Source organism: Coregonus clupeaformis, chromosome 3 (genome assembly GCF_020615455.1).
Source record: "Coregonus clupeaformis isolate EN_2021a chromosome 3, ASM2061545v1, whole genome shotgun sequence".
NCBI classification, from domain to species: domain Eukaryota; kingdom Metazoa; phylum Chordata; class Actinopteri; order Salmoniformes; family Salmonidae; genus Coregonus; species Coregonus clupeaformis.
In genome coordinates, this window is record NC_059194.1 from 7,258,315 (window position 1) to 7,285,300 (window position 26,986).

The window sequence follows — 26,986 nt, forward strand, 5'->3', positions numbered from 1 at the left end:
TGGAAAGTCTACAGGTACAAACCTAGATGACCAGCCTATGCTCATTTAAATAAAGTGGTTTGTAAAGATGATAAATTAATACTACCCAAGTGGTTGTTTCCATGTTATTTGATCAAGAAAAATATTTAATTTGATGTGTATGTTTTGTCTTTGCCCATAACCCCGCACTTTTTGATGTAAATGTTTGAGGATAGGGTTTTGTTCTTTCGGGATTCCATTAGAATGACAATCGCAGAGAAAGTGACAGGGCAACAACTCTTTCAATTCCAACTAATGAATCCTGCAAGATACTGTTCTTAATTATACAACTACCTTTTTTTACAAAGCAGAGGTGGAGATTTTTTGTTGTTGTTGCCTGCGCTACAGATGAATATCGCCCGTTAATACTAGTAAAGGCCCAGCGCACTACTTGTGATTTTTCAGGCGGCGCTTCAGCACCGCTACTTCCCGCAGCTGAATGTAGTTGATGAACCCTGCTGTAGATGGTCAACAATCGGAGTTAATTTATTTAGATGTTTTGGGAGATAAACCGTAGTCTACTACATAAGAAACATTTGATGAAAAATAGGTTAAATCATAAACAGTTATTTGTCACCTTTTCATTCTACATGCAACATCATTTATGTAAGATGTGATTAAATGTACTTTACATATTAGGGCCATATTAGACATGGTAGCACGAAATACTATTTTTTTCCTTCTTTTAATTTAGCGGGAAAAAACAATTGCAAGACCCAAGAAGCAAAACCAGTAGCTGTCTTCCATCCATCTCTCCAGTCAGTGATGTTTGAAACTCAACAGTGGATGCTTGAGTCATGGTTTTTATTACACAGTTTAATCAACACAAAGCTCAAAGAGCCTCTCAGGTAATTCAATATACAGAGTTTGTTTGTGTGAGGAGCATTTTGTCCTCACACCCAGAGCCCAAACCAGCCCCACAGCCTGAAGATGTTAGCCTCGAATTTCAACAGTAACAAAAATGCAACCTAAGAGTTGTAGGGAAATAATAAAACACAGGATGAACTAAGAAAACTTTCTTTAAATACCTGGTCCAAAACCTCCAGTTTGTGAATGTAACGAAGGTGGTGGTCTTGGAGAAATGGGGTAAGGGGGTGTCTGTCTGTGTGTGGATGTGTGTGCGTGCGGGAACAATCTTTGTTTATGGCAATAGTGCGGGAGAGTGGATCAATTCAAGTCCTTTCATATAATTCAAGAGAAACAGACAAAAAGGCCATAAACAGTTTTTCATTTTATAGCCCGCTATGATTAAAATAATTCCTTACTAGATTTGATACAAAACACACGAGTGCCCCCGGCTAAACATGTGAAAAGCTTTCACGTCTACATAGCTGGGAGATCAGGAGACAAAAAAAAAAAAGGTACAGAGTAAAATATCCCTACATTTCAGACCCCCTCCCCACCCCCCCTAGTCACACAGATGATAAGGAATGCTTTTAGAGTGAAGAACATTTGGAGGGCCCTATGGGAACGTCAGGGGGGAGAGGAGTAGCCCAGCATGCATCAGGAATATGATCAGGAATAAGGAGGGGAGTGTGGGGTAGGTATGAGAGGAGTAGAAGGGGGGTACGATTGCAAATTGAGAATATGTACACCATGGCTGCCAGGTTAAGTAGGGTGGAGAGGTGGAGGGGGGTGGACTGGTTGTGAAGGAAGGGGGGACAGGGCAGGAAAGAGGGAGTTTACGGGTGCTCTGGTTAAGGGGAGATGTGGCTCAAAGAAAGCACTCCAATGGAAACCAACAAGATCTTTCATTTCTTTTCTCTTCACTTTCAAAGCTCCACTAACATTAGCTGTAGAGGTGGTTCGCCATGATTCTACGCCAACACTACATTGCATACTTTTGTGTCCATTCCCGAGCTATTCTGTTGTACCTGAAAGCAGAGAAAAATAGTTTGTTTCCGGTTCTTGAATACAGTAAGTGTCCAGATTACTATATGTTCAACAGTTTTAGCATACAGACAGATACCCAGAGGATTATCTAAAGGATCTAACGAGATAATCCTATGTTTAACCACATGGACTCAAGAGGTTGTATGCTATCCTATAGAACACTATCCTCTGAAGCAAGAGCTATAGTTAGTTACTCACTTTTCCCTGTCCGTCTTGTAGATGCGGGCAATCTCAGGTACTAAGGGGTCGTCTGGGTTTGGGTCGCACAGCAGAGAGCAGATTGACAGGAGAACTAAGGGAAGAGGTCAAGGTTCGATGTTATTGGTTTAGGACTAAGGTAAGGAGAGTTGAACTTAAATTAGTTAGGCAGTTACTGTGACAAAACAGACAAACAGGAGAAAGTTCAGCCAGTCACTCATACCACACCAGACACAGGTACCAAAACCAACAAAAAAATAATTTCCTATTTTACGGCCTTACAGTGACAAAAACAAAGTTGTTTAATTCACATATTCCATCTACTCTATTGTATGGTGTAATCTACTGTGTACCTTTGGAGATGGTGAGGGCGGGAGACCACTGTGATCGCAGGATGTCGAGACAGATGCTGCCGTTGCTGTTGATATTTGGGTGATAGATTCTCGTGGTAAATGCAACCTGCACACACAGACGTGGTTGAGTTAAGAGGAGGAAGAACTAAAATAGATGAAGGGTACAGAAAAGGAGCATCAAGAAACGACGCAGTTACAGCCATCACAGAGAAAACACGTACAGCCATCACAGAGAAAACACGTACAGCCATCACAGAGAAAACACGTACAGACAAATGCATGTGTGTATGACTGACTAGGATAAATGGATGTCGTCTGTCACTTCAGTGTGCACACACACACGCATGCGCACAAACACATATTTCTGGCTCACCTTTGGCGGTTTAAAGGGGTAGTCTGTGGGAAAGTGAATAGTCAGGAAGAACACCCCACCCTGATAAGGACTGTCGTTCTGTTAGAGTAGAAGATTCAGCACTATTGGTATCATGTAAACCTTGGCAGAGCTTCACAGGTCATTAGGAAAATGTAATCAAAATACAAAAAAAACTAAACTAATATGATAATGGTGATTGTCGTCACAGTACTTACAGGTCCCATTATCGTGGCTTGCCAGTGAAACACTGAAAAAGAGAGAAGTGAAACAGTCAGATGTAGTCAGCCAGTGTAGCGAGTGTGAGTATGAATGCTGTGAAGTCAGGCTGAGGCAAAGCCCAGCGTGGGGGCTGGACATTCACTAAGATTTATAATACCATTCCAGCAGTATAAAAAAACATGTATTGACATAATATCATGAATGATGTCAGTGCAGTAGTTAAGCAAATGGATATTTGACGTAATCCATCCTAAAAACACAGGGGCGTGGCCGAATGCCATCTAAAGATAAGAATGAACGTGAAGCTCTCAACAAAAGAAAAATAACTAGCACTTCAGAACATGCTAAACAAATGCACCAATACCACCCTGAGGTAAAACTGGGAAATGTGAGAAAATCTATAAGGAATAAAACATCAATTTTTAGGACCATTAGACAACCATTTTCTTGGAAAGACCCAGGTTGCTACTCTAGCCTATCTGGGATGTTATAAATCCAAAACAAGTTGTGGACAAGGGTGACAAAGCTCAAATTTGTCACATTTTCCCCTTTCAAAACAACAACAACAACTAGTCTAGCTTGCACAACATGGAGGGATTTTATTAGGATCCCCATTAGCTGTTGCGAAAGCTGCAGCTACCCTTCCTGGGGTCCTCACAAAACATGAAATAAAATAGAACATTAATAGACAAGAACAGAACTACATAAATGTTAAAACGGCGCACAGCCTACATATCAGTACATACACACAAAATATCTAGGTCAAAGGCGTTGTGCCGTGGTGTTACTTTATAGTTTTTTTGAAACCAGGTTTGCTGTTCATTTGAGCAATACGAGATGGAAGGGAGTTCCATGCAATAATACTCTACGTTTTCTTGAATTTGTTCTGGATTTGGGGGCTGTGAAAAGACACCTGGTGGCATGTCTGGTGGGTGTGTGTGTCAGAGCTGTGCCTTAGTTGACTATGCAAACAACTTGGAATTGTCAACACGTTTCTTAAGAAGTAAACCCTTAGGCAAGAGAGACTGGCATGCATAGTATTTATATAAGCCCTCGGATTACAATGAAGAGAAATACGTCCCACTGTTCTGGGCCAGCTGCAGCTTAACTAGGTCCTTTTTGCAGCACTTGACCACATGCCTGGACAATAATCAAGACAAGACAAAACTAGAGCCTGCAGGTCTTGCTTTTTGGAATGTGGTGTCAAAAAAGCAGAGCATCTCTTTATGACGGACAGACCGCTCACCATCATTACAACCATTGAATCTAAACTCAGCAACAACAACAAAAAACATCCCCTTTTCAGGTCTTTCAAAGTCTTTAAAAATCCAAATAACTTCACAGATCTTCATTGTAAAGGGTTTAAACACTGTTTCCCATGCTTGTTCAATGAACCATAAACAATTAATGAACATGCACCTGTGGAACGGTCGTTAAGACACTAACAGCTTACAGACGTTAGGCAATTAAGGTCACAGTTATGAAAACTTAGGACACTAGAGACCTTTCTACTGACTCTGAAAAACACCAAAAGAAAGACGCCCAGGGTCCCTGCTCATCTGCGTTTACGTGCCTTAGGCATGCTGCACAGAGGCATGAGGACTGCAGATGTGGCCAGGGCAATACATTGCAATGTCCGTACTGTGAGACGTCTAAGACAGCGCTACAGGGAGACAGGACGGACAGCTGATCGTCCACGCAGTGGCAGACCACGTGCAACACCACCTGCACAGGATCGGTACATCCGAACCTCACACCTGCGGGACAGGTACAGGACGGCAACAACAACTGCCCGAGTTACACCAGGAACACACAATCCTAACATCAGTGCTCAGACTGTCCGCAATAGGCTGAGAGAGGCTGGACTGAGGGCTTGTAGGCATGTTGTAAGGCAGGTCCTCACTAGACGTCACCTATGGGCACAAACCCACCGTCGCTGGAACAGATAGGACTGGCAAAAAGTGCTCTTCACTGACGAGTTGCGGTTTTGTCTCACCGGGGGTGATGGTCAGATTTGCATTTATCATCGAAGGAATGAGCGTACTGTACTCTGGAGCGGGATCGATTTGGAGGTGGAGGGTCCGTCGTGGTCTGGGGCGGTGTGTCACAGCATCATCGGACTGAGCTTGTTGTCATTGCAGACAATCTCAACGCTGTGCGTTACAGGGAAGACATCCTCCTCCCTCATGTGGTACCCTTCTTGCAGACTCATCCTTACATGACCCTCCAGCATGACAATGCCACCAGCCATACTGCTCGTTCTGTGCGTGATTTCCTGCAAGATAGGAATGTCAGTGTTCTGCCATGGCCAGCGAAGAGCCCGGATCTCAATCCCATTGAGCACGTCTGGGACCTGTTGGATCGGAGGGTGAGGGCTAGGGCCATTCCCCCCCAGAAATGTCTGGGAACTTGCAGGTGCCTTGGTGGAAGAGTGGGGTAACATCTCACAGCAAGAACTGGCAAATCTGGTGCAGTCCATGAGGAGGAGCTGCACTGCAGTACTTAATGCAGCTGGTGGCCACACCAGATACTGCCTGTTACTTTTGATTTTGACCCCCCCTTTGTTCAGGGACACATTATTCCATTTCTGTTAGTCACATGTCTGTGGAACTTGTTCAGTTTAATGTCTCGGTTGTTGAATCCTATGTTCATACAAATATTTACACATGTTAAGTTTGCTGAAAATAAACACAGTTGACAGTGAGAGGACGTTTCTTTTTTAATGTTTTATATGTTTTGACCATGACAGTTTACAATCTTAGGTAACACTAAGTCATTTATTCTCCTCAACTTGTTCAACAGTCACACCATTCATTACCAGATTCAGCGGAGGTCTAGAACTTAGGGAATGATTTGTACCAAATACAATGCTCTTAGTTTTAGAGATGTTCAGGACCAGTTTATTACAGGCCACCCATTCCAAAACTGAGTGCAACTCCTTGTTAAGGGTTTCAGTGACTTCATTAGCTGTGGTTGCTGACACATATGGATGAATCATCAGCATACAAGGACACAGGCTTTGTTTAATGCCAGTGGCAGGTAATTGGTAAAAATAGAAAAGAGTAGAGGGCTGCCCTGCAGTACACCAAACCCTACATGTTTGACATTAGAGAAGCTTCCATTAAAGAAAACCCTCAGTTCTATTAGATGGATAGCTCTGAGTCCACGATATGGCAGAGGTTGAATAGCCATAATACATTCGTTTTGCCAACAACAGGTTATGGTCAATAATGACAAAGGCTGCACTGAAATTTAACAGTACAGCTCCCACAATCTTATAATTATCCATTTCTTTCAACCAATCAGTTATTTGTATCAGTGCCCTTCTCTATAAGCACACTATAAAAAGTATTGTCAATTTGTTTACAGAGAAATTGCATCTTTTTAGGGCCTCCCGAGTGGCGCAGCGGTCTAAGGCGCTGCATCACAGTGCTAGAGGCGTCACTACAGATCCAGGCTCGATGGGACAAGGACATCCCAGCCGGCCAAACCCTCCCGGTCACAGCCGGCCACGACCGGGAGACCCATGAGGCAGCGCGCAATTGGCCCAGCGTTGTCCAGGTTAGGGGAGGGTTTGGCCGGCTGGGATGTCCTTGTCCCATTGCGCTCTAGCGACTCCTTGTGGCAGCCAGGTGCATGCACGCTGACTTTGGTCGCCAGCTGTATGGCGTTTCCTCCGACACATTGGTGCGGCTGGCTTCCGGGTTAAGCAAGCAGTGTGTCAAAGAAGCAGCGCGGCTTGGCGGGGTCGTGTTTCAGAGGACGCATGGCTCTCGACCTTCGCCTCTCCCGAGTCTGTACGGGAGTTGCGGTGATGGAACAAGACTAACTACCAATTGGATATCACAAAATTGGGAAGAAAAGGGGGTAAAAAGTACCAAAAATAAATAAATACAAATAAGACATTTTCAACCGTTTAGAACCAGTAAAGGACACTTTACCACTCTTGGGTAGCGGAATGACTTTGGCTTCCCTCCAGGCCTGAGGACAAACAACTTCCTCTAGACTCAGATTAAAGATATGACAGATAGGAGTGGCCATAGAGTCAGCTACCATCCTCAGTAACTTTCCATCTAAGTTGTCAATGCCATTATTGATAGATAACAATTTCGCCACCTCTCCCACACTAACTTTACAAAATTCTAACTTACAATGCTTTTCTTTCATTCTTAAAAAAATAAATACAATTGGATGCATGAATACGATGGCTCACTGTTCATTGTTGGCATTTCCTGCTTAAGTTTGAACACTTTGCCAATGAAGTTATCATTATAATAACTGGCAAAATAAATTGTTTTGTGATGAATAAGCCATCTGAATCGATGAAAGATTAAGTTGAATGAGTCTTTCTGCCCATCATTTCATTTAAAAGTACTCAAAAGTTTTGTCCATCATTCTTTATATTATTTAACTTGGCTTCATAATACAGTTTCTTCAGTCAAATAATTTCTCAATGTGCAGTAAGTCAGCCAGTCAGATACGCAACCAGACTTACTAGCCACTCCTTTTGCCCCAACCAGACTTACTAGCCACTCCTTTTGCCCCAACCAGACTTACTAGCCACTCCTTTTGCCCCAACCAGACTTACTAGCCACTCCTTTTGCCCCAACCAGACTTACTAGCCACTCCTTTTGCCCCAACCAGACTTACTAGCCACTCCTTTTGCCCCATCTCTTTCAACCACACAGTTTTTTCAATTCCTCTTCAATCCATGGAGCTTTAACAGATCTAACAGTCAGTTTCTTAACAGGTGCATGTTTATCAATAATTGGAAGGAGCAATTTCATAAATTCATCAAATGCAGCATCTGGATGCTCCTTATTAAATCACATCTGACCAACAAATAATTAACATCGTCCACATAAGAGCTACATCTTGTGTATGATCGTACATTATTTTTGCCTCAGCCTTTGGAACTTTATTTCTCCTAGATTTAGCCACTATATTGTGATTACCGCATCCAAGGGCTGACCCAGACTTTAAAAATCTTGGTAGACCGAGGGTTTGTTCTTTCGACGTGTATTTTTCCATATAATCAAATCAACTACAGTGAGGGAAAAAAGTATTTTATCCCCTGCTGATTTTGTACATTTGCCAACTGACAAAGACATGATCAGTCTATAATTTTAATGGTAGGTTTATTTGAACAGTGAGAGACAGAATAACAACAAAAATCCAGAAAAACATGTTATAAATTCATTTGCAATTTAATGAGGGAAATAAGTATTTGACCCCTCTGCAAAACATGACTTAGTACTTGGTGGCAAAACCCTTGTTGGCAATCACAGAGGTCAGGCGTTTATTGTAGATGGCCACCAGGTTTGCACACATCTCAGGAGGGATTTTGTCCCACTCCTCTTTGCAGATCTTCTCCAAGTCATTAAGGTTTCGAGGGTGACGTTAGGCAACTCGAACCTTCAGCTCCCGCCACAGATTTTCTATGGGATTTAGGTCTGGAGACTGGCTAGGCCACTCCAGGACCTTAATGTGCTTCTTCTTGAGCCACTCCTTTGTTGCCTTGGCCGTGTGTTTTGGGTCATTGTCATGCTGGAATACCCATCCACGACCCATTTCCAATGCCCTGGCTGAGGGAAGGAGGTTCTCACCCAAGATTTGACGGTACATGGCCCCGTCCATCATCCCTTTGATACAGTGAAGTTGTCCTGTCCCCTTAGCAGAAAAACACCCCCAAAGCATAATGTTTCCACCTCCATGTTTGACGGTGGGGATGGTGTTCTTGGGGTCATAGGCAGCATTCTTCCTCCTCCAAACACGGCGAGTTGAGTTGATGCCAATGAGCTCGATTTTGGTCTCATCTGACCACAACACTTTCAACCAGTTCTCCTCTGAATCATTCAGATGTTCATTGGCAAACTTCAGACGGGCCTGTATATGTACTTTCTTGAGCAGGGGAACCTTGCGGGCGCTGCAGGATTTCAGTCCTTCACGGCATAGTGTGTTACCAATTGTTTTCTTGGTGACTATGGTCCCAGCTGCCTTGAGATTATTGACAAGATCCTCCCGTGAAGTTCTGGGCTGATTCCTCACCGTTCTCATGATCATTGCAACTCCACGAGGTGAGATCTTGCATGGAGCCCCAGGCCGAGGGAGATTGACAGTTATTTTGTTTCTCTTCCATTTGCGAATAATCGCACCTGTTGTCACCTTCTCACCAAGCTGCATGGCGATGGTCTTGTAGCCCATTCCAGCCTTGTGTAGGTCTACAATCTTGTCCCTGACATCCCCGGAGAGCTCTTTGGTCTTGGCCATGGTGGAGAGTTTGGAATCTGATTGATTGATTGCTTCTGTGGACAGGAGTCTTTTATACAGGTAACAATCTGAGATTAGGAGCACTCCCTTTAAGAGTGTGCTCCTAATCTCAGCTCGTTACCTGTATAAAATAAATTTTTACATTTTAGTAATTTAGCAGACGCTCTTATCCAGAGCAACTTACAGTTAGTGAGTGCATACATTTTCATACTGGCCCCCCGAGGGAATCGAACCCACAACCCTGGCGTTGCAAACGCCATGCTCTACCAACTGAGAGAGTGTATAAAAGACACCTGGGAGCCAGAAATCTTTCTGATTGAGAGGGGGTCAAATACTTATTTCCCCTGTATATGCACTGAGCTTGTCTGATGCTTTAAGTGCACTATTTGATGAAATAATTAAGACACACAAATGACTAAAGAGAGTCCGACTGCAATTGATTTGATTGGGCCGGGCTCAGAATCCCTGCGCAAAAAAAAAAAAAGAAGACAGCGAGTGAAAGTCAGATGTGTGGAAAACATTTTACTAGTTGTGGAAAATACTGGAGATCAAGAAAAAGGTAAGGAACAACCTCTGTGTGCATATTATGTGTGCCAAACAGGTGCTGTTAGATTACAATATAATCTTTGACAGTTTGGAACAATGTAAACACTAAATAAATTATAAGCGTACCAGAGAGTCTGTGGTAACGTTTTTTGTAAAGCCTTTATTAGAGCAAAAACTATAAATAGTCGCATTCATTCGTGTATGCAATTTCCGAAATGGAACAGTTTATTGTTTACGCTAATTTTTCAAGGGCCGCTTTGTCATTTTATTTTAAAACTAAAATGCTTGATTGATGAATGACTCGTATGCTGTGTGATGACATGAATGATTGACTGATTGATACAGTATCCTATATACAGTGACTTCGGAAAGTATTCAGACTCCTTCACTTTTTCCACATTTTGTTACAATACAGCCTTATTCTAAAATATATATATATATATATATATATATATTATTTTTTTATCAATCTACACACAATACATCAATGACAAAGTGAAAACAGGTATTTATATTATTTTGCAGATGTATTTAAAATAAAACAGAAATATCTTATTTACATAATTATTCAGACCATTTCCTATGAGACTCAAAATTGAGCTCAGGTGCATCCTGTTTCCATTGATCATGCTTGAGATGCTTCTACAACTTGGGAGTCCACCGGTGGTAAATTCAATTGATTGGACATGATTTGGAAAGGCACACACACACCTGTCTATATAAGGTCCCACAGTTGACAGTGTATGTCAGAGCAAAAACCAAGCCATGAGGTTCGAAGGAATTGTCCGTAGAGCTCCGAGACAGGATTGTGGGGAGGCACAGATCTGGGGAAGGGTACCAAAACATTTCTGCAGCATTGAAGGCCCCAAGAACACAGTGGTCTCCATCATTCTTAAATGGAAGACATTTGGAACCACCAAGACTCTTCCTAGAGATGGCTGCCTGGCCAAAATGAGCAATCGGGGGAGAATGGCCTTGATCAGGGAGGTTACCAAGAACCCGATGGTCACTGACAGAGCTCTAGAGTTCCTCTGTGGAGACAGTTGTCCTTCTGGAAGGTTCTCCCATCTCTGCAGCACTCCACCAATCAGGCCTTTATGGTAGATTGGCCAAACGGAAGCCACTCCTCAGTAAAAAGGCACATGATAGCCCGCTTGAAGTTTGCCAAAAGGCACTTCAAGACTCTCAGACCATGAGAAACAAGATTCTCTGGTCTGATGAAACCAAGATTGAAGTTTTTGGCCTGAATGCCAAGCGTCACGTCTGGAGGAAACCTGGCACCATCCCTACAGTGAAGCATGGTGGTGGTAGCATCATGCTGTGGGGATGATTTTCAGCAGCAGGGACTGGGAGACTATTTAGGATCAGGTGTGCCAAGCTTGTAGCGTCATACCCAAGAGGACTCGAGGCTGTAATCGCTGCCAAAGGTGCTTCAAAGTATTTATTTTGAATAAATTAGCAACATTTTCTAAAAAACAGTTTTTGCTTTGTCATTATGGGGTATTGTGTGTAGATTGAGGGAAAAAAACAATATAATCAATTTTAGAATAAGGCTGTAAAATTCAAGGGGTCTGAATACTTTCCAAATGCACTGTAAGTATTGAAATAAGCCTATGTAACTTACGGTATTAAGACTAAACAGGATGCGCTCTTAGGCCTACAGCTCGATGGTGAAAATACAAGGCTGCTATACTAAGCATACCAACCATAATTACATTACTTATTATTCTAATGATGATCATAATAACAATATGGAGATCAAGGGAAAGGAGGGTTATTATTATAAATATTATTTATTGGACAATTTGGAACAGTGTAAACACGAAATAAATTACAAATAAGAACAGAGGCTGTTCTAACTAAAAAAAATTGCAACGCAGCATAGCAAAAACAGCCGAATTTGTGAAATTGTTTATCCAACATGTGGTTGCGTGAGGCTTCGTGTTCATGGAATCAGTAAGCTATTAAACAAACACACACAAACAGGCAACAGAAGCAGGATCTGTCTTTATAAAGCCAGGCACATTTAAAAAGGTAGGCTATTGATTTTTATTTTATAAAACATTTTTAGGCTATTGATTATAGACCTAATTAAGTTGGGGTTTCCTCTCTCCTCACTTTTCTTAAACAATTAAGGCAAGGGCTGTGTTCTCGTCTCCTAACTCCGCTGCTGCCTCTACCACATTGTTCTCAACACCAATATGCTGGTTCCCTTAGCTATTATGCAGCAACATCGTCTGGGGAAAGGCGGCAATTCAAAAGCGGACTGATGAGTTTCAGAACCGCGGATGGTTATATAACCATATACAATTTCAGTAGCACATCTTAGTGATGGACTGTGCCATCCCCAAGGCCGCCACAATGGATTAGTCCACTCACATAGGCGACAATCAAAAAGGTGTCTTCTAAACCACTTAAAACGTTTTTGCTACTGCTCGACTAAAGAAATATTGCTCGACTAACAGCCTATTGACCAAACAATCGACTAAATAACCCAGTATTAGTAAAACTGTGATCAATACATGTGGATGATCTTGCTCCTGTAGTGTTTGTAAACACCCTGGTAGGTTGATTAATAACCTGAACCAGATTACAGGCACTGGTTACAGTGAGAAGCTTCCTTTGGAGCAGACAGCTTGATGAAAACCAGTCACTCCACACAAATGAATTACCTTCCTGTTAAAATGGCTTGGTTTTTGGTAACTTGTCAGATACAGGGAAACGTGTGCAATCTGATCAATTAATTGACAATGTACTGTTTATGGTGGTCACTGGTCAGGTCCGATATGGCAAGGCAGTGACAGAGTTTCAAGATGCTACTGGCTATGACTGACGTCTCACCTACCTGACTGAAGCCATAAAATAATTGCTCGATTGCACAGACTTCCTGGTACCTGACCCAATACCAAAAGTGAAACCTAATTTAAATAGGTGAGGCGTTTCACTGATGCTGTAGATTATAGAACAAACCTTGTGTGTGGCACCAAGGTAATAGGGTGGCAGGTAGCCTAGCGGTTAGAGTGTTGGACCAGTAACAAAAAGGTAGCTGGTTTGAATACCCGAGCCGACAAGGTGAAAAATCTATCGATGTGCCCTTGAGCAAGGCACTTCACCCTAATTTGCTCCAGAGGTGCCGTAGTACTATGGCTGACCCTGTAAAACAACACATTTCACTGCACCTATCCGGTGTCCGTAACAATAACACACACACTACGGGTCAAACGTTTTAGAACACCAACTCATTCAAGGGTTTTTCTTTATTTTTACTATTTTCTACATTGTAGAATAATAGCGAAGACATCAAAACTATGAAATAACACATATGGAATCATGTAGTAACCAAAAAAGTGTTAAACTAATCAAAATATATTTTATATTTGAGATTCTTCAAATAGCCACCCTTTGCCTTGATGACAGCTATGCACACTCTTGGCATTCTCTCAACCAGCTTCATGAGGTAGTCACCTGGAATGCATTTCAATTAACAGGTGTGCCTTAAAAGTGTGTGGAATTTCTTTCCTTCTTAATGCGTTTGAGCCAATCTGTTGTGTTGTGACAAGGTGTGGGGGTATACTGAGGATAGCCCTATTTGGTAAAAGACCAAGTCCATATTATGGCAAGAACAGATCAAATAAGCAAAGAGAAACGACAGTCCATCATTACTAAGACATGAAGGTCAGTCAATGCGGAAAAATTAAAGAGCTTTGAAAGCGTCTTCAAGTGTAGTCGCAAAAAACATCAAGCGCTATGATGAAACTGGCTCTCATGAGGACCGCCACAGGAATGGAAGACCCAGAGTTACCTCTGCTGCAGAGGATATGTTCATTAGAGTTACCAGCCTCAGAAATTGCAGGCCAAATAAATGCTTCACAGAGTTCAAGTAACAGACACATCTCAACATCAACTGTTCAGAGGAGACTGCGTGAATCAGGCCTTCATGGTAGAATTGCTGCAAAGTTGGTAGAGCATGGCGCTTGCAACGCCAGGGTTGTGGGTTCGATTCCCACGGGGGGCCAGTATGAAAAAATGTATGCACTCACTAACTGTAAGTCGCTCTGGATAAGAGCATCTGCTAAATGACTAAAATGTATACATGTATGTATGTATGTATGTATGTATGTATATATATATATATTTTTTTTTATATGCAGTCCAGATTCTCTGATTCTGGTTGGCTGAGAGAGATATTCCTAATAAACCACAGTGCCCCAGACTCTCACCACCGTTGAGAAAAACTTTCTGCATCCAGCCTACTTGTTTGTTTGCTTGTTACAATACCTTTGGAGAGCTGTGGAAGCCTGAAATGTCATAGTATTGTTGTGTTGCCTAATGAGGAGCTACTTACTGTCATCTCCTACTGGTCCTGCAGAACACTGGGCTGGTGGGTCCCGTGCCAAGTCATTCAACTCCTGAGAGACAGGAGTAAGTGGTTAGAAATGACAATACTATTTGAACGTAGGCGCCTATAGACCAATACATACACTGAGTATGACAGAATGGCCAGGTAAATCCAGGTGAAAGCTATGATCCCTTATTGATGTCATCTGTTAAATCCACTTCAAATCAGTGTAGATTAAGGGGAGGAGACAGGTTAAAGAAGGATTTTTTTAGCCTTTAGACAATTGAGACATGGATTGTGTATGTGTGCCATTCAGAGGGTGAATGGGCAAGACAAAATATTTAAGTGCCTTTGAACAGGGTATGGTAGTAGGTGCCAGGCACACAGGTTTGAGTGTCAGGAACCGCAACGCTGCTGCGTTTTTCATGCTCAACAGTTTCCTGTGTTTATCAAGAAAGGTCCACCACCCAAAGGACATTCAGCCAACTTCACAAAACTGTGGGAAGCATTGGAGTCAACATGGGCCAGCATCCCTGTGGAATGCTTTTGATACCTTGTAGAGTCCTTGCCCCGACGAGTTGAGGCTGTTCTGAGGGCAAAGGGGGGTTTACTCCTCATATTTGGTATACTCAGTGTATATAGAATCTTGATTATTCACAATGTTAAGGGATAGCAAGATGTCCATATCAATCACGTTCTATTAAACAGCTCAATTGGACTGTTCATCAATACACCACACATACACACCCACCAAGACCACCATCAATACACCACACATACACACCCACCAAGACCACCATCAATACACCACACATACACACCCACCAAGACCACCCTCTACAAATCATGCCCTCACTAGGAATGTGACAACAGCACCTAAAAACAGTAAAATTGTATTAAATCTAACTGCCTGATCTCACACAATTTCATTCTACAGAGCTTTTGGTAATCGAAAATGAAAACAACATTTCCCAAGTGACACCAGAGATATCCATTACCTCTGAGGGTACATGGGAGTATGGCTAGACAGTACACTGTCCTTCTCTCAGCACATATCAAAGCTGCAGGCTAAGGTTAAATCTAGACTTGGTTTCCTCTATCGTAATCACTCCTCTTTCATCCCAGCTGCCAAACTAACCCTGATTCAGATGACCATAGATTGGCAGGTAAGGGTGCTCTCGAGTGGCTAGATGTTCTTTACCATTCGGCCATCAGATTTGCCACAAATGCTCCTTATAGGACACATCACTGCACTCTATACTCTGTAAACTGGTCATCTCTGTATACCTGTCGCAAGACCCACTGGTTGATGCTTATTTATAAAATCCTCTTAGGCCTCACTCCCCCCTATCTGAGATACCTACTGCAGCCCTCATCCTCCACATACAACACCCGTTCTGCCAGTCACATTCTGTTAAAGGTCCCCAAAACACACACATGGAACGACTGGAACGAGCTGCAAAAAACACTCAAACTGGACAGTTTTATCTCCATCTCTTCATTCAAAGACTCAATCATGGACAGTATTACTGACTGCAGGAGGCCTTTTGCCAGGCCGTCATTGTAAATAAGAATTTGTTTTTTAACTGACTCGCCTAGTTAAATAAAGCATAAATAAATAAAAACATCATGGCAGCTACTACTGGGATTGCCTGGTACCCACTGACGTTAGCTAGCCATCTTTTGTCAACATGACTACCAAAAGTAATGAATCTGTAACTTTAGCTTGTTAACAAATGCCCCAATGTTAGCTAGCTAACTGCCACGCATTGTGGCTTGATTACTATTATGAGTGATGACTGACAATTACATGTAATAAAAATATATAAAATGTTTAGTTAGCTAAATTTTTTATATATTTTTATTACATGTAATTGTCAGTCATTACTCCGTTCCTCGGGGCCCCATTTAAATCTGTGAAGTTAGTGGAGTGGAAGGCTAGGAAAGGAAGTTAGGCGCTAGCTAGCTAAATTCGTCATGTTTTATCTAGTTAGTTAAGTAATTACTGGACATAAAACATTAAATATATTTAGATGGCTAGCATAACTAGCTAGAAAGCTGTCTGGATAGCTAGTAGACAACTAACATTAGCCGCCGACTGCATTAGCCATAGCTAACTACGTTGCTAGTTACCTAAAGAAAGTTGTTAGCCAACTAACTACCAATCAAACGACTATTATGTAAACCAGTTATTTTTAATATTGCGATTATAGATATGTAAAATACATTGATCTTCTCTGGATAAAGAGAACAAATTACTAATCAGGCGAGTTAACGTTAGATGGCAAACTAGTAGCAAAAGGTGGCGGCCCAAAAATGTGGATCGAACACTGAACGAGGCGCATTGCTTCACGGCGGTGAGCCTATTTGCCCCGTACCGTGGGTAACAAGCTTTTAAACACACAACATTTAATCCCGACATCATTCAGAAGACACATATCTAATAGACAACATCTTAAAATATATCCCTTATTTATTGTAACTGCGAAACATTGGGCCTTGTCGTTGACTTCCTTCTTACCTTGTGAATTCTTTTCAGAGCCATTGTTGTGCTAGCGCTGCTGTCACCGAAAACGTGTTATACTCGATTAAAATGGCGGTTGCTGTCTCTATCCGGGGGGGTAATTATTCGAAATATACCTATCTCAAATAATATCTTGGTCTAATACTCAAATCACCGATTGCTATCAGAACGGGCCCACCGATATATTTTTTATTACGAAACTGAAAGATACTAGCTAGTGGTTGAACCGCCTTCCTTCCTCCTGCTGCAGCGGCTACCAAACCACTCACTCACCCTGCTTGTACTATTGGGCGCGTTCCTCTGCAAGGCGTTGCTGACGCCTGCCAGATCTTACAATGCCTGGATAAGTATTTTAAGTATCAGCTAACCAAATCAGATGTTATAGCAATCTGTCAATCGATGGCGTTGCACGCAACCATTGGTTGATGCAGGGGAACGCGACCTCTGCACCTAATGCTGCGTTCATATACTAGTCGGAACTACAAAACTCGGAAATGTCATACCTCCTGATTCGTTGAACGCGGCACGTGTATAAGTACAACCAGTTAGCCAGTCGGAATGTCCGAGTTTCCTAGTACCGACTAGTACGTGAACGTAGCAAGAGATTGCGCGCGGACATCATAGCGGTGCAATTGACGTCATTTCGGCTCTCAACAGGCGACAGGATAGGAATGGGCTCGTTTGAGTAGTAAGGCGAAAGCAACCGATTGTAGACGAAAGTCCAAGAGTGAAGAGGGGGAAAGTGCATCTGGACAGCCGAAGGTCAGACACTGATGTGGTTTTTCAACAGCGATGCTCAGTGCAACATGGCAGTATTGCCATTGTTTATAAAAGTGTTTCTTTGTAATGTCGAAATAAACATGTCTCCAACCCCCATATCACACGCTCACAAACTGTATTGTAAAAATAGGTGTACATTGTACAGTCGTGGTCAAAAGTTTTGAGAATGACAAGAATTGGTCTTCACAAAGTTCGCTGCTTCAGTGTTATGAGATATTTGTGTCAGCTGTTACTATGGTATACTGAAGTATAATTACAAGCATTCCATAAGTGTCAAAGGCTTTTATTGACAATTACATGAAGTTTATGCAAAGAGTCAATATTTGCAGTGTTGACCCTTCTTTTTCAAGACCTCTGCAATCCGCCTTGGCATGCTGTCAATTAACTTCTGGGCCACATCCTGACTGATGGCAGCCCATTCTTGCATAATCAATGCTTGGAGTTTGTCACAATTTGTGGGTTTTTGTTTGTCCACCCGCCTCTTGAGGATCAACCACAAGTTCTCCATGGGATTAAGGTCTGAGGAGTTTCCTGGCCATGGACCCAAAATGTCGATGTTTTGTTCCCCGAGCCACTTAGTTATCACTTTTGCCTTATGGCAAGGTGCTCCATCATGCTGGAAAAGGCATTGGTCGTCACCAAACTGTTATTGGATGGTTGGGAGAAGTTGCTCTCGGAGGATGTGTTGGTACCATTCTTTATTCATGGCTGTGTTCTTAGGCAAAATTGTGAGTGAGCCCACTCCCTTTGCTGAGAAGCAACCCCACACATGAATGGTCTCAGGATGCTTTACTGTTGGCATGGCACAGGACTGATGGTAGCGCTCTTTTCCGGATGCCCCAAACAATCGGAAAGGGGATTCATCAGAGAAAATGACTTTACCCCAGTCCTCAGCAGTCCAATCCCTGTACCTTTTGCAGAATATCAGTCTGTCCCTGATGTTTTTCCTGGAGAGAAGTGGCTTCTTTGCTGCCCTTCTTGACACCAGGCCATCCTCCAAAAGTCTTCGCCTCACTGTGCGTCCATATGCACTCACATCTGCCTGCTGCCATTCCTGAGCAAGCTCTGCACTGGTGGTGCCCCGATCCCGCAGCTGAATCAACTTTAAGAGATGGTCCTGGCGCTTGCTGGACTTTCTTGGGCGCCCTGACGCCTTCTTCACAACAATTGAACCTCTCTCCTTGAAGTTCTTGATGATCCGATAAATGGTTGATTTAGGTGCAATCTTACTAGCAGCAATATCCTTGCCTGTGAAGCCCTTTTTGTGCAAAGCAATGATGACAGCACGTGTTTCCTTGCAGGTAACCATGGTTAACAGAGGAAGAACAATGATTTCAAGCACCACCCTCCTTTTAAAGGTTCCAGTCTGTTATTCTAACTCAATCAGCATGACAGAGTGATCTCCAGCCTTGTCCTCGTCAACACTCTCACCTGTGTTAATGAGAGAATCACTGACATGATGGCAGCTGGTCCTTTTGTGGCAGGACTGAAATGCAGTGGAAATGTTTTTTGGGGATTAAGTTCATTTTCATGGCAAAGAGGGACTTTGCAATTCATTGCAATTCATCTGATCACTCTTCATGACATTCTGGAGTATATGCAAATTGCCTTCATCAAAACAGAGGCGGCAGACTTTGTGAAAATTTGTATTTGTTTCATTCTCAAAACTTTTGACCACGACTGTACTATCAATTGGTGAAAGAGAGCCTCAACTATCACTTTCAATTATAGCCTACATGCTTTAGGGCAAAGCAAAGTTGGTCATGTTCCTGTCGGTCAAACAAAAACACCCTAATGATTGGTTGACAATAGAGCCTCCCACAATGTAGGAGGTGGCTACTGGAGTTATGCCGTGTTCAAAACAACTGGGAACTGGGAAATCTCAGTCTTCAGTGAGTTCAAGACAACTGGGAACTTTCCGACCAGAAAATCACTGACGTCATGATTCAACCTAGTTTTTAAAAGTTGGTGAAGAGCAACTGCAGACATTTGCAGTCGTCTGCAGTCAAAACTTCATGACCTTTGATCACATGGTTTTTTGTACAGTTCATGCAGACCTCATGTAGGCGCAAGTCGGACAATTTTTATCCCCATAATGTGACACACTTTGGAAGGCTGACAAAAGTGATCTGCTCGAACGTGCCCAATAGTTCGCGTGAATGATTCGAGCCAAAATGGCTTTCATGCATATATTTTGCGTGTTGTAAACTCACGAGAGATCCTTGCAAATGGTTTACTAACACATCTCACAGCAAATGAGTTGCAATATAAATGGTTTGGACACACCACAATCAGGTAAATCATTATGATGTCTGTTTATGAATATGGGTTATTACATTACATTTCTGTGGGACAGTTAAACAATAAAATAAATATCCCAGGATGAATTTTATTATGCATGGAGGGATAAGGACTGTTTCACGTTCTTATCGCGAGAATATAGCACCAAATGAAGTGTCACTGTACAGAACAAATTATAGCAGATAGGTGCCACTCCAGTCCATTACCTCACCCTAAATACAATTTTACAGAATGTAATGTTGTATTGGATGTCAAATATTCAGCATTAACTCTTTACTAATGCACTATCTGTTTTGATTTAATTTGAATTTATTTTCACATGAAACATATAGACCTTGGTCTATTTGGAAAGCAGCCTAATAATGACGATAATGAAAATAAGATCATGCTCATCTTATTCATATTTATACTCTGTACTTACTCACGTGCATTATATGCAGTTCATTTATTGCGCTTCAGTTGATAATGGGTCTCTACACCCCACTACCCTAAACCAGGTTTTAAGAAGAAGACATGGTGTGCACTACCAGGCACTATGTCATGTGCCATAAATGTTCAGACCTCTTGGTATACAGGAAACGCGTAGTGCACGTATGTAGCCTAGGGTACTGAGAGGCTACTGCTATTTGTGCTGGATCTTGCAATAACCTGTACCTAGTGTGCATTCTCACAAAAAACAACAACAATAGGAGTTTTTTTTAAATATCTCAAATCAGACATACCACTGCAGGGGGTATTGTGTTTTTGTATTTCTTGGTAGCCATATACCCTAAACCTGATGCCGTTTATAGATTTGTGATGCTTCAACAATAATGAATATGCTCTCCTCTGAGCTCTGAGGCAGATTCCCCATATGGACAGATCCCTTATAATAAAATAAATATATAATTATTAGCCTATTGTTATGAACACACACACGCGCGCGCGCTCGCGCACACACACACACACACACACACACACACACACACACACACACACACACACACACACACACACACACACACACACCGGTAATAACAGAATATCAGGTGGTTTGTTGGTAGGACGAAAGGGGGAAGCCCCGCATTAGAACCTCCACCGGATGGCGGTATGAGGCAGTCCCTGTATGAGGCAGAGTGTGTGCGTGGGAGTTCCTCCTTTCGCCATTCCGGGGTGTCGCCGCACTACAGAGCGCACTGAGGGAGTCCTGCGAAGAGAGGCAGACTAGTACGCTCCAGGCCTCTTCACACCTTCATCCAGGCCACACGGTGCCCCAGCATGCCCCAGAAGACAGGTATCCGCTCATTCTTCCCCCAGAGAACCGCCGCAGACCTCCCCAGCAGCCACGTTTGAAAGATTACGGAGACACCGAGGGATGCTACTGCAGCAAACGCACCCCGCAACTGCAAACATTCTCGACGTCTGCCCGAGGACCAGAAACATTTGGTTGGCCCCTGACAGAAGCCACCGAGGATGTCCGACAGCGGTGCGAGCATGAACTCCGACGATCGGCCGGTTAAAAGTACGCACAATTATATTGGGATGCTTATGCATTAATGTTGTGGGGGCATTGGCTTTGCATTGGCTGCAAACATGGCTGCAATAATCTCGATATGTGATTGCATGTGTATGTGTGTGTGTGTGTGCATCCCCTTTTCTCCCCCGTTGTTATTTCCCCCCAATAAAAAAACAAAAACACTTTAAGCTATTGGATGGTGAGTCACTGATGAAACAGCAACATAGTCGAGCTATTGATGCCAGTGTTTGATGATTGACACTGCCGCCTTTTTGAGTCCTCAAAAATATGTTTTAGGTTCTGAATGCCGAGAGGGTGATGCGACCTGTGCACTATAAGGAAATACCCCCTTATTTCTTATTATGGGGAATGTCTCTCCGCGCGCACTGAGTGACATGGTGATGCTGCATGAACTCGCTTTATGCGCCCCGCGCCTTGTGGTATTCTGAAGTAGGCCTACATGTACCCACCAGAGAGAGAGAGAGAGAGAGAGAGTCTGTGTGTGTGTGTGTTAGAGAGAGAGAGAGAGAGAGAGAGAGAGAGCGAGAGAGAGAGAGAGAGAGAGAGAGAGAGAGAGAGAGAGAGAGAGAGAGAGAGAGAGAGAGAGAGAGAGAGAGAGAGAGAGAGAGAGAGAGAGAGAGAGAATAGCATCTCTTTTCAATGAAACATTTCTGGCAGTTTGACGATGACAGCGAAAGGAAGACTCAAAGGTAAAATTATAATTGGTTACATTGTTTTATTTCATTTAGGGATCTAAGGCCTGTGTGTAGGCTATTAGATGTTGATGAAATGGGTAGGTGTCACAAGTTAATACATGGATCCGTGGAAGTGACGATGTGAATAGAGGATATGTTTTGGGACTTGCCATTTATCCATCCCTGAACCATTCTTGGTGAGGTCCCTTACGTTGGCGTTATCGGAGTGTTCATAGCCATGACATTAACTGCTGTGAGAGCTCTATAGCTTGGTCTACATTGTCGATGTCTAGATTTGACTCACATCGTCAGGCAATTGATTCGTTTGATTGTTTTTAGGATGCAACTTGCGAGGTAGAAGAGACTCGTTTCGGTTCCATATATGGCTTTAATATGGGAGCTCATAATGTAATCCATCCTGCACCTATGGTTGTGTTCTTATTATTGTGTGTTTGAAACGTAATATGGTGCATATGTCGCGTTATTAACGTTTCTCAGTGCTCCCTCACGCTAAATTATGCCTAAAGAAATTATGAGCATCTGCACAAATTGTGCGTAAAGTCTCACTTTCCTCGCTAGCCTATATTTATTGGCCTCCCGGATCTTTCTGTCTCACTGAGAGCCAAATGAGAGCCAAAATGGAGTTTCGGAACGCTTAGTTGCGTATCGGCATATTGTATGTAGCCAATTGCCTTCATTAAGGCAGCATATACTGTTTTTATTGCATCATTGGATTATGGAACATTTAATGTGTTTATGAAGAGCGGCTTTTACGCGTGGGCGGCATCAGACGAGGTGATGGAGGTTCAGCGAGCCTTAGTACACCGTATTTGCACAGATTGTCATGTTTATCGGGGTCACAACAACCCTGGCAGTGTGTGTACTGTGTGCACGTAGTCACATGCGACGATGCCTAACTGGGAGTTTATCGCGGGTTTCTGGTGTGGAAGAAAAAGTGGACGCGGGGCTGATTGACACTATCGGGAAAGCCCGGGTTTTCCTTGTGAGGTGCGTTTGGCTGGGTGTATGTGCATGTGCATGTGCGCCGCGTGTGCAAGTACGCGCGCATGTTTTTGTGTGAGTGTGGTGTGTGTGTGTGTGTGTGTGTGTGTGTATTTGAATGCAGCTGGGCAGCGGGCTATAGTGCTCAGCTAAACAGCAGTATGCAACCCCATACACACATAATCAATGCCACGGTGAGAATAGAATGTAGCCTAGAGGAGAGAGACACATCACAGTGAGAAATAACATTTCAGAGGAGAGGAGGGAGCCCAGAAAGCACATGTGTAGGGCAGGCCTATAGTGAACTGAGCACAGTATGGCTACAGTAGGCCTATAAATGGTAAGGGAGCCCAGAAGGTTGGTTTGTTACACCCAGAGATGGGCGTGTGTAGGCTACTGTAGATGGATTAGGAGAGCGTGGGATCGGATGGAGGGATCAGGAGGATTTGGAAGAGAGAGAGCACAACAGCAGATGAATGGAGGCACTGGACCGGGACGGAGTGTGGGCGAGGTGAGGAGAGGCAGGAGAGGAAAGAGAGAATGTGACAGGCACACTGAGGAGGTGAAGTAGATGAGAAGAGAGAGAGAGAAAGAGATGGAGGATTGCATGATGTAGGCTGATGGACAGACAGAATCTCCCAGGACCAATAGGATCTTCTGATCCTGTGGACTATATCCAATCTAATGGCTCAGATTTGCAAACCGTTCTCACCAGATTTGATATGAAAGACCAATGATTTTCAATCCTGGTGAACCACATGATGTGCAGGATTTTATTCCAGCCCAGCACTAACACACATATTTGATTCAATAATCAACTATTGTCAAAGCCCTAGATTAGGCCTGGTTGTTGACATTCAGAGGAGGCAGGGAAAGGATGGGAGGTTAGGACACAAGGAAAGACTATTGAAGAAGAACCTGAGTCACCTTTCCTCACATGCCTTGCATGTAACCTTAAAAAAACCATTGTGACTATCCATGGCCATACTAGTGCTCTCCTCATGACCCACTTTCTGAGGAAAGTTGCTACTAACCCAGCTGTCTTTTATTTCTCTAGTGACTCATGCAATCTCTTCAAGTTGATAGGCTATCAGGTATTACATTAGAGCATTTTCAGGCAAAGAGATTGAGCCTTTTATTCCTGCATACCAGTCAGAGAATAGAAGCAATCATCAGAGATCTCTCCATTCCGCAGCCTTACTCTGCAAAGAGGCCTTGTCTGAATGGTTCACATACTGTATATTATATGCAATAAATAAAAGATAGATGGGATTGGATGAGCCACCATTTTTCTAAGCTATTTAACCTATTCAGCACTGTCAGATCAGTGATCAGTAATGAGGTAGGAAGGAAGGAAGGAAGGAAGGTTGGAAGGATGGATTTTTAGGTCATGAATACAAGCATGCACGCACACACACACACACACAAATGCGTACACAGTACACACACACACACGCACGCGCACGCACACACACACACACACACACACACACACACACACACACACACACACACACACACACACACACACACACACACACACACACACACACACACACACACACACACACACACACACACACACACACACACACACACACACACACACACACACACACACACACACACACACACACACACACACACACACACACACACACCTTGCGCCCTGTGGGTGTGTACATCTGTATGTGTGTGTGTGTACAGTTAGTGTGAGTGTGTGTGAGTGTGTGTACAGTTAGTATTCAAGTGTGTGTGTGTGTGTGTGAGTGTGTGTGTGTGTACAGTTAGTATTCGTGTGTGTGAGTGTGTGTACAGTTAGTATTCAAGTGTGTGTGTGTGTGTGTGAGTGTGTGTGTGTGTACAGTTAGTATTCATGTGTGTGTGTGTGTGTGTGTACAGTTAGTATTCATGTGTGTGTGTGTGAGTGAGTGTGTGTACAGTTAGTATTCATGTGTGTGTGTGTGTGTACAGTTAGTATTCATGTGTGTGTGTGTGAGTGAGTGTGTGTAAAGTTAGTATTCGTGTGTGTGTGTGTGTGTGAGTGTGTGTACAGTTAGTATTCATGTGTGTGTGTGTGTGTGAGTGAGTGTGTGTACAGTTAGTATTCGTGTGTGTGTGTGTGTGTGAGTGTGTGTACAGTTAATATTCATGTGTCTGTGTGTGTGAGTGAGTGTGTGTACAGTTAGTATTCGTGTGTGTGTGTGTGTGTGTGAGTGTGTGTACAGTTAGTATTAATGTGTGTGTGTGAGTATGTGTACAGTAAATATTAATGTGTGTGTGTGTGTGAGGGGGGCTTTGTGTGAGCGTATGCCAGCGGGGGTGCCCGTAGTGAGGTGGGTCACACGTTGAGAGTTTTCTCTTAGTCCTGTGCATACTATGGCAGGACAGAGTATTTATCTATGCCATTTAGAGTATGTAGGGAGGGAGAGAAGGAGGGAGAGGGGTACAGAGAGAAAGGAAAGGAGGTAGAGAGAGAGAGAGAGGTACAGAGAGAAAGGAAAGGAGGTAGAGAGAGAGAGAGGTACAGAGAGAAAGGAAATGAGGTAGAGAGGGAGAGGGATAGAGGTACAGAGAGAAAGGAAAGGAGGTAGAGAGAGAGTGAGGTACAGAGAGAAAGGAAATGAGGTAGAGAGGGAGAGGGATAGAGGTACAGAGAGAAAGGAAAGGAGGTAGAGAGAGAGTGAGGTACAGAGAGAAAGGAAAGGAGGTAGAGAGGGAGAGGGGTAGAGGTACAGAGAGAAGGGAAAGGAGGTAGAGAGAGAGAGAGGTACAGAGAGAGAAAGAGAGGGATTGTCTAATGAGGACATGCTGTTAGGGGATGGACCGTTGTTTCTGTCAGTGTGTGTGTGTGTGTGTGAGCATATGTACAGCGATGGTCTTTCATGTGTGAGGCGTGCACACACACACACCTTCAAAGACCCATGGATCTGTGCTAGGCTGCTAGCTGATCTGGGTCAGAGATGGTAGAGGCATGAACACACACACGCACACATACACACACACACACACATACATGTAGACATACACACACGCATGTACACACACATGTACGCACGCACACACACACACACACACACACACACACACACACACACACACACACACACACACACACACACACACACACACACACACACACACACACACACACACACACACACACAAACACACAAGCATGTGCACTATCACACCCCTCCTCCCTTCTTCTTTTGCACTCTCTCACTCCTCTCGTTCAATGCTCCCATTCTTTCATCACTCAGTTCCTCCCTCTCATTTATTTATGCAGAGACAGGCTGTAGGATGAACAGATCTCCTGAGATGTGTCGTATCGTTCTCCACGAGGTCTTGCAGAGGCCAACGTATTGAGACAGAAACAGATTCCTCACACGCAGTCAACAACACACACCAAGACGCCACGGGGAAACGCACGCCACGGGGAAACGCAGCAATGGTTTTTTGAACCAATGGCAAATGCAGAGCTGTCAGGTCTAACTACAGCAGATGTGTTGATAAAAGACACTTTAGTGTTTTTCAACTGTTTGTACATATACAGTAGTAGGCTAATAAGGCATGAGGGGGTGTGGTATATGGCCAATATACCACGGCTAAGGGCAGTTACCACGACACAACGTGGAGTGCCTGGATACAGCCCTTAGCCGTGGTATATTGGCCATATACCACAAACCCCTGAGGTGTCTTATTGCTATTATAAAATGGTAACCAACGTAATTAAAAATAAAATAAATGTAAAAAGTAAAAATACATGTTTTGTCATACCCGTGGTATACGGTCTGATATACCACGGCTGTCTGCCAATCAGCATTCAGGGCTCGAACAACCCAGTTTATAATCTTCTATAAAGCCTTTTTTCCCCAAGTACTGTACTTCGTTTTCTCAAACTCTCCATTCTCTTTAAAATCTGTCCTACTTTTTCTCTCCCCTCCCCTCCCCTCCCCTCCCCTCCCCTCCCCTCCCTC

General features: G+C 43.3%; 2 protein-coding genes across 4 annotated transcripts in view; one reads left to right on the forward strand and one right to left on the reverse strand.

Moving 5' to 3' along the window:
* Positions 1-805: 805 nt before the first annotated feature.
* ube2d2 (ubiquitin-conjugating enzyme E2D 2 (UBC4/5 homolog, yeast)) lies at positions 806-17,016 on the reverse strand. Its single transcript, XM_041848496.2, has 7 exons — positions 16,731-17,016; positions 14,216-14,279; positions 3,051-3,082; positions 2,836-2,913; positions 2,463-2,568; positions 2,110-2,203; positions 806-1,892 (listed from the first exon to the last, which is right to left on the reverse strand). Exons 1-7 carry the CDS (start codon positions 16,752-16,754, stop codon positions 1,847-1,849), a joined length of 444 nt encoding a protein of 147 aa, XP_041704430.1. The 5' UTR covers positions 16,755-17,016; the 3' UTR covers positions 806-1,846.
* A 3,864-nt stretch (positions 17,017-20,880) lies between these two features.
* The window catches only part of LOC121539826 (serine/threonine-protein phosphatase 2B catalytic subunit alpha isoform), a 49,771-nt gene continuing 43,665 nt past the window's right edge, over positions 20,881-26,986 (forward strand). The window contains exon 1 of one of the 3 annotated variants that reach the window (XM_041848490.2): positions 20,881-21,315. In XM_041848490.2, coding sequence (XP_041704424.1) covers positions 21,267-21,315 — 49 coding nt within the window. In that variant the 5' untranslated portion in view covers positions 20,881-21,266. Of the gene's footprint in view, positions 21,316-21,890; positions 22,020-22,982; positions 23,013-26,986 lie in introns of those variants that run through there. The other 2 variants (XM_045207084.1, XM_045207086.1) reach the window with 2 other exon arrangements.